General features: G+C 50.8%; 1 protein-coding gene across 1 annotated transcript; it reads left to right on the plus strand.

Annotated features, from left to right (window-relative positions):
* Positions 1-645: 645 nt before the first annotated feature.
* On the plus strand, positions 646-6069 carry LOC148184212 (uncharacterized). The gene is made up of 11 exons (XM_088057112.1): positions 646-718; positions 2296-2357; positions 2509-2662; positions 3034-3290; positions 3605-3690; positions 4056-4150; positions 4593-4698; positions 4951-5059; positions 5208-5339; positions 5693-5850; positions 5994-6069. The coding sequence occupies exons 1-11, from the start codon at positions 646-648 to the stop codon at positions 6025-6027; spliced, it is 1266 nt and encodes a 421-aa protein (XP_087913238.1). The 3' UTR covers positions 6028-6069.
* Positions 6070-8218: the final 2149 nt, after the last annotated feature.

Here is an 8218-nt window from a genome sequence, read left to right on the forward strand (position 1 = left end):
AAACCATACAGTATCTTTGCAGCAGCCTGTGTGCAGTTGCAGTTCTTTGTGGATCCTAGTGTAGTGAGAGAGCTGCATCCCAGTGGCCCTAGGGAATAGGAGGGGATAAATGCTGTCTTTGAGCACGGATAATTTTTCTTGTGACCTAAGGTGGACCTCTCCAGCCCTATTCTGAGTGCTCAAAGCCTTTCAGCACTAATGCACATTGCATCCCAGATTCCAGGAGTTTCTTTGTGGCCAGCTAGGGAGGATGAGTTGAGATGTGCAGGTAGGACCACCAGTACAGCAGCTTGGGGTGCCCACTGGGGCTGCCCTGCTAATGCTGAAGCCAAATGTGGGTGAGGCTGTGTGGTGGCCAGCTCCATGCAGGCCTGTGTCCCATGATGTCACAGCGGGACACCCACAGCGACAGCTCCTGCTCCAGTGCCCTGCACCACTGTCTCTGGAGGGGCCTGTGTGACCCTGGTACTGCTGTCACCAGCACTCTGTGTGCAGGAGCTGTCCTGCTGCCAGGAAGTGAAAGGAGGCTGTGGCAGGGCAGTGGAGATACCGCTTGAGAAGTGTTAAGGGGGAGGAAAGGAGCAGAGGTTATTTGTAGCAGGAAAAGTACCTCTTCCCCAACTGTTGCAGTGCAACGGGGCAAAGATGCAGAAGTACCTGCTCTATAACTCTGTGGAGCCAGAGGAGCTCCCAACCCTCAGGGAGCTCAGCACTGTGGGTAAGGCCCTAGGGGTCCCTTGCAGGAGCACTGTCAGTGCCAGGATTACATGGAGGCAAGCTGTGGAAAGCCTGAGGCTGGGGTCAAAGGTGGAACTCTTCTGGAGGGTACAGACTGCTGCAAGGGGGGCCCTGCTTTGTTGTGCCTTGGAGCTCGAAGGTGCCTTTGGTAGCTGTGATGTCCCACCCTTAAGGAGAAGGGAGCACTCAAGATTCACAAATGCTTGTGGTAGAAGTGATGTCTAAAGATCACTTGTTTTTTATGTATTTTTCATATATTCATAGATCTATAGATTACTATTACATATTTATATAGCTATATATATTATATAGCTATATAGTATTTGTCCTACCCTCTCTCTTAGATTTTAGAGTAATAAACTGACCATATAAAAGACTCCTGAAATACTGCTTAGTCTTATTTTTCAAAAAGAAAACCTGGAAGTACATTTTGTTTTCCAATCAGAATCTGAGAAGACACAACAAGAAGTGGAGAAAAGAAGCCCCGGGCCAACTCCAATGGGGCAGTATCTGAGGAAAAATTACCTAACCAACTGCTCTTCTAATTGGACAAAGTTTGTTAGATATTATCATTTATTAAACTTATAAAATTATAGAAATCTGATGCCAGGTGTGTCCATGACCACTGGGACACCTGGAAGCTTCCAAATAAAGGCCTGCTTTTTACTGCACTAGTTTAACAGTGTTGCAAGGGTTTTTCTCTTAAGATATCAGGCAGCAGCAGGGAACCACAAAAATCAGAGGGTCCACAAAACCTCACCAAGTTTTAGTAAAAAAATTACACAGTTGGCATGGAAATGTCTATGTTAGTCCCTGACTTACTGCTATATAACTACATGGATCCAAGTCCAGGGTCCTGGGGGCTCTGACCAGGCTTGGTAGGGGTACCTTTTTATAGACAGGTTTCTTGCTTTCTGCACGTATTAGTGATCATGTGCAGTCTGTTTTTTCACACCATCTGGGAAATTGGGCTTTGCGGGTCTTTGGTGGTCTTGATCCCCCCCTACAGTCTATACCCATTTCTTGGCCTTGCACTGTACTGTGTTGTGCATATCTCCAGGATCTAGAACAAGGATGTTTGTCCCAGAGAAGTGCTGCTCTGATTCCACATGGCCCTCTTCTTCAGCTCCCTTTTGTCCTTTCCCACAGAGTGTTAATACCAACAATCCTTGGTTATTACCCACAGTCACTGTCTGTTATTACCAACAGCCCTCGGTTAGCTCCACAGCCATCCAGCTGTGGGTGTTTTAGACATACACATTAGCCCCATCTGGGAATCCACTGTAGCCCAGGCTTCCAGGCACTAGCAGTGTCTAAAAGTGGAAATCACCTTTTCAAAACTACAGCCTGTCCTTCCTCTCCTGGCCTGTCTTGGACATAGGGCAGGCTTTGAGCCTGGGAGCAGTCAAGAACACAGCTGGGCAGCCCCAGTCAGTGAGACTGCTTATTCATGGCAAGGGGGAGCTTGAGAGCACTCCACTGTCACCTGCATGGGTAGGGGCATGGGGCATGCTGACCTGTGCTAACATCAGAACTTGGCTTTCATTTGCTTTCCAGAAATCTGCAAAATCTGGTCTGGAATATCTCGGCACATCTACAGACAGCTCTTGCAGAAGAAGGTGAGTCTTGCCTTCTGCATGTGCCTCATCCTGCCCATCTGGGGCTCCGGAGCAGGGCCCAAAGTGCCATTCCCAAGGCCATGCAAGTCATCTGGAAGCCTCCTTACCTTTGGGCAGCCCTGCCAACACTTCCTTTTGTTTGTGTTTTCAGGCAGTGGAGATTGGAGTTGGGAGTTTTGCAGTTGTCCCAGTGCATGCCAGTGTGGCAGAGGGCAAAGTTTTGCCTGTTGAGAGACCTATGTTCATTCTGAGCAAGTCTCTGAAGATGTTTTACAACCTTGAAAGTGATGAGACCAAAATTCCTGGTAAGAAGATGGGATCCTTTCCTTGCACAAGCCTTGGATTTTGGCTTAGTGTCAACACCACTAATATAGCAAAGACTCTTCCAACCTGCAAAGTGCTGAGTGTGGGCACAGATGTGGTAGCCCAGAACCCTGCTCCTCCCTGAGGAGACAGCCTCATCTGCTCAGCTCCCCTATGCTCCAGCTGGTTGCTCACAGCAGGAGACAAAGCTTTGCTAGGCCTTTCCTGTCCACTGCGTCCATTCTGGAGATATGGATGAAGTTGAAAGGGGCACACTGTCTGGCCGTGTTGTCTGAGAGCTGGGCACTGATGACCTCTAGTTTCTGAGTTGGCTGAACTGAGGTGAGAGAGATACTTTGTGCTTGTTTCCTAGATGAGACACCTGTTGTTCATCCAGACTTGGAAGAGATTGCTGCAAACATCCACTTTCGCCATGAAATTGTGGAGCAGTGTGTACAGGAGACCCTGCTATGCTTTGCTGGGGCCCTCCGAGACAACAAAGAGGTGGAATTCTCATTCAGGAGCATTGGTATCCTTGCTGTGCGAGCAAAAGTGGTCAGCATGGCCTTCTTTGATAGCTGCCTGCTGGAGCTGGATACAACAGGAAACATGCTGAAAGCCCTGCTCGAGGTGATCTTGTCATTTCTGTGGCATTCCTCCTCGTGGATTTGTGGCAATGTGCTGTCAAAACTTTCTAGCTGCCTTGTCTGGGCGGCTGTCACCTGCCTCATCACCCAGCCTAGGCACACTCCCAATAAGTTAGTTCAGGTCTCAGGAGTGCCTCAGCCCCTTTGAGGGCAGGGCTAATGACATCAAGGGAGTAGGCGTGCGAGGCTTTCTGAGAAGCAGCCTTTGTGTCTCTGAGCATGAAGGTGATTTGCCACCTTTCTGAGCAACCAGCACATGTTCTGGATTTCTGCTGACGTACTGCTGTTCCTTTCCAGGACCCCAACATGATGAGCATTGTTGCCTTTCCGGGCCAAAACGATTTTACTCGGGTTAGTCAAGATGAGGTTCTCGTCCTGCCAAGGTGAGCAGGATGGCTTCTACGGCCCTCAGCTCATCAAGCATCTGCTCAGCCATTGTTTTGGGGGTACCCTCCTGCTGAGGCTCCTTTCCAGCCAAACTTGGGCAAGAGCAGCTACTTCATAGGAGAGCTTCCCTCTCTGCTGCTCACTCCTGCCTGGCTTTGGAGATTGCAGATGAAGTGGCCATTCTTCTTTCAATGTGCCCTGAGAGAGGCAAGAGGGCCTGCACAGGCAGCAAGGACAGCCATTCTGTCCTCCAAGGACTAGGCAGTGGCCTCCAAAGATATGTGCCAGAAACTTACAATTGTCAGCCTCCAAGAGAGCCTGTTGCCTCAGCTTTACCCAGCTGGTACCTTCTTGTTTCCAGTCTTGTAGCTGAGATCCCACACCAGCCATTGGCACCGCTGATTTCCCTGAAGCCCAGAAGAGCGTCGGCGCCTTGGGGTGGGGGTTGCCGCCGAGGTATGTCCCAGCTGAGTGCTGGCAGGGACCGTGTGTGCTCTTGCCCTCCTGAGGGCAGAGGTCTGAGGTCACTGTGGGGGAACCTATTCTGGAAGAGGCTTGGAGTTGTGGGGAGCCTCTACAACCCAATCTCCCCAGCAGGCCCCTGGGATTCCTCAGCATCTCCCAGTTCTTCCCACTGGTGGGTCCCTTCTGCTGGCAAGGTATAAGAGGGAGATGAGAAAAACCATGCCCTAGGGCCGTGGGTGGCTTGGTGGGAATTCAGCTCTGGAGCGGATCCAGTGTGGACAAAAGAAAGGGACCTGCCCAGAACTGTGACTCCTAGGAGTGGCAAGGATTGTTAGTGAGCCTTGTGTAGCATGACTGCGCAGCTCTACCACCCATGCTGTCCCACATGATCTCAAAGACTGTGTGGTCTTCTTCACTTGCCTCCTGCTTGCAGTAAGTGTGCTGGATCCAGTGTTCCTGGCTCGGCGGAGGGTTTCTCAGGCCAGTCATCAGTCGATGGAAACCGATCAGGCTAGAGACAAGGAAGCTGGCCGTGGCAGGTGAGCCTTGTCAAGGAGTGTGGCTGAGGTCGTGCCCTCTGTATCGCCCTCATTATCACTTGTGATAATGGGTGATGCCTCCCTTGTCTGGGGTGCATGTGCTGATGCCAAACAGCCCTGGAGACACTGTCCTGCTGGACACGAGGACCTCCTACTGAGCTGCTGGGTGCTGCCAGAGAACAGACTGCGATCCCACCGACACAAGCTGACACTTGGCTCCCACAAGCTCAGACTGCTGGCTGTCCTTTTTAGGCACCTGTCTATAATCTGGGAGAAGACCCATATGCTACTGAAGCACCCCATATCTCCAGTTCCGGAAGGGTTGAGGGTCTCTGCAACTACTCCCGAACCCTCAGAAGTGGTAGGTACATCCTAGGGTTTTGCCAGTCCTGTGTCACGGCCTGGGCTCTGGGCCAGGGCAAGAGAGGCAGCGCATGGTCCCAGCCCTCCTGCCCTGCCCAAGCTCAAGGTGGCTAATGCTGCATGTGTGGTCTTTGCATGGCCTTCAGAAAACGTACCCCCTCTACACTGAGAAGGAGGAAAAAGAGCTCCAGCTGCTGCTGGCATCCAAGCGCCATGAGGTGGAAGCAGAAGTGTGGCGCAAATACTTTGGCAACCGAGCGATCACTGAGCGAGGACAGGTATGGCATGCACTGCACAGCCCCCAGAGAAAGGACGCTTTGCCTTCCCTCTCAGTGTCAGAGGAGCAGGGGAGGTGTTCAAGCACAGCAGTAGTGCCATGGCTGGGGGCAGACTGGGGTCTTTTGCCTGCCCACTGCCCTGCCAGAGGAGCTGTCCCTGAGGCCCCAGGCTGGAGCGTGCAGCTGGCCGTGGCGTAGGCTGTTTGCTTTGTGCCCTCTCTGCGAGGGAGCAGCACCACTGCCTCCTGAGCACTGGGCCAGGCCTGCGCAAGGCACACGCTTTGGCTGAAGCTTGGAGAGAACCCTCAGCTATTGGCAGCAGTGCTTTAGGAGAGCCTCTTCTGCCTTTGCAGACCTCCTGCCCCTACGTGTTTGAGGATCCCTATCGCCCTCCCCATGTCTTGAGAAAGGCCTATGCTGAGAAGCTGAAGGAGATGGAGCAAAGCACGGCAGGGCAGAGTGCCTTAGAGCCACAGGCAGAGTGTCAGCTCTTGAGGAAAATACTGGAAGAGTAAGTGGGGAGGAACGAGGCCCTCTAGAGCAGCAGGATGGCCTCGGCAGTGCTGCTCAGTACCAGCCTGAGCCAGGCTTAGGGGCACTGGGAGCCCTTCTGCCTGGCCATAGAACTGAGGCCCTTTCTTCTGTTCCCTTTAGCAAGGGTGTGCAGACGGGTCTGTTGGAACACTGAGGACAAGGCCCAGCAGCTGCCAACCCTGCCAAGAAGCTGCAAGCAGCCCTTCAGAGGCTGTTGTCACAGCATTCATCCTTTCCAACAGGAGAGCTGCCAGGAATGGGCGGCAGGGGCAAGGACTGCCTTAGCAAGGGAGAATGTGCCAAATAAAGGTTGATGGTACCTGAGCTCTACTGGAGTGACCATGCTGATGCGTTCATTGCCTTTCTTTGCAGCCAAGGGGCTGGGAGAGACCCCTGCAGACCCATGGCCAAAGAGCAAATGGGCTGCAGGTACCTGGCCCTGCCAAGCAGTCTTGACAGGCAATGGGACTGAAAAAGTGGTGTTCTTCCCAGGGTAAAGGGCTTGGGGTAAGGGGATGCTTTGTTGCATCCAAATGCCACTCTGTAGGGATAACCAGAGGGCTGTGGCTGGTCATGGGACTGTCAGGGCAGATTCAATCTGGCAAAAGCAAACAGTGGATTTGATGCTACTTGAAGAGCTGCACTTTCATGGAGAAATATGCTTCATTGAAGACACTCCTTAGTTTAGTCTGTGGCTGACCCTCAGGAACCATTCAGTGGCCTTCTTGGGAGAAAGCTTACTCATTTCAGGAAGACAGAAACTTTTGAAAGTGTGAAATTCCTTTTTTTGGCAAGGTAAACTACAGCATGAAGAAGAAAGCCATGGCCTGGAAAGGTAAAAGAGCACTAGCAGCAGCATATGCAACTATGCCAGACCCTGTCAGACCCTGGGGTCTCCACTGCGACTGCTACTGCTGAGTATCATCTTCCTTAATGTCATAGCTAGTGTGATTGAGTGCAGCCTCAGCACATTTGCAGGTCTCTTGGGAGCGGGAGCCAGGCTGACAATTTTGGAGGTAGATCTTCACTCTGTGGACTTTATTACAGGACTTATCCAGGCACTGAGCAGACTGAAAACCTTTTTGGCTTCCTCTCCAGGTTCCCAGGCTTCCCAAAACATAATTTCCTGACTCTGCTGCTGTCTGGCAGTGTATCCACATTGGCTGATCTGTAGCCAGCAGTCTCTGGTGGCATTAGCAGCTGGCTTGACAGGACAGAGGTGACAGGGTTGTGAAGGCAAGCTTAGGTGTTTGAAGTCACATTGCATTTTGATTGCAAACTTAGGTGATTAATTGATTGTGTGTGTCATTTTATTTATTTATTTATTTATTTATTTATTTATTTATTTTAATTACCTGGGGCAGTATTTCTGTTGAGAGGCTGAGGGGAGCAGGAGGTATTGGGCAGAGGTGAACTGACTCAGAACAGAAGCTCAGAAGAGAAGCAGCAGGACTTGGGAGGGGCATTTTCCTAAACCAGCCCTGCCTTGCAGAGAGGGCTTGGCAGGATCCACTGGCACTGGAGGGAGGTGGCTTCCTGTCCTTCCCTGCCCTTCCCTGTGTCCCGGGAGTGTGAGCCACCAGAGTGGGAAGAAGAAAGCCATGACCTGCAAAAGAGTACTAGCAGCAGCAGCTCCTCAGACCCACCTTTCCTAGCTGAGGAGACTTCAGTCAGACCAGATCACGTTCATGAACCTCCATTAGCTATGTGGTCTTGTGTGCCAGTCACAGCTGGTTTACAATATTGGTGTGAAAGACTAACAGGTTTGTGTGCAGCTAAAATGATGGATGAGGTGTAAGGGCTGGCCATTTGCCTGCTGCTGCCAGTAAGTGAGCTTTGTGGAGTTTTATATGGTCAGATTTGTCAGTTTTCTAAACCTTTTTAGCATAGTGCATCCAAATTCCTCAAGTGATATGTTGAAAATATGTATTAATCTTCAGCACAGAGGTCCAGCCAGAAGGAGCAAAAGAAAGCTAATGTATTTAGAGATATTTTCACTCTTGTACCTTGAGAAAGAGATCTGTAGGACTATAAGAGTATCATAGCCAGCTTTTGTTTGAAGATGCTGTGGATGATTTAAGGTAAGATAAAGGTCTGATGATTGACTGTCCTATTAAGTGCAAGTGCTTCAGCATTGTAGTTTAAAACTCATACCTGCTTCCACAAAACTGAAGCAGGGCTTTAAAATGAACTGTGTGTTTAGCCAGAAGCCCAAGGACTAACAGGCAGCTGGAATACCTTGGGAAGGTACATCACTCACCTTGGTGGAAGTTAGTGTAGCAAGCTGCTGGTGAAACTGGTTTTGCTTTGATCAGCATTTTGCTTCTGATGATCAGCTCCTTGCT

The sequence above is a fragment of the Pseudopodoces humilis genome, chromosome 6 (assembly GCF_049639895.1).
Source record: "Pseudopodoces humilis isolate 2021_Gansu_Grassland_sample_001 chromosome 6, ASM4963989v1, whole genome shotgun sequence".
In the NCBI taxonomy this organism is placed as follows: domain Eukaryota; kingdom Metazoa; phylum Chordata; class Aves; order Passeriformes; family Paridae; genus Pseudopodoces; species Pseudopodoces humilis.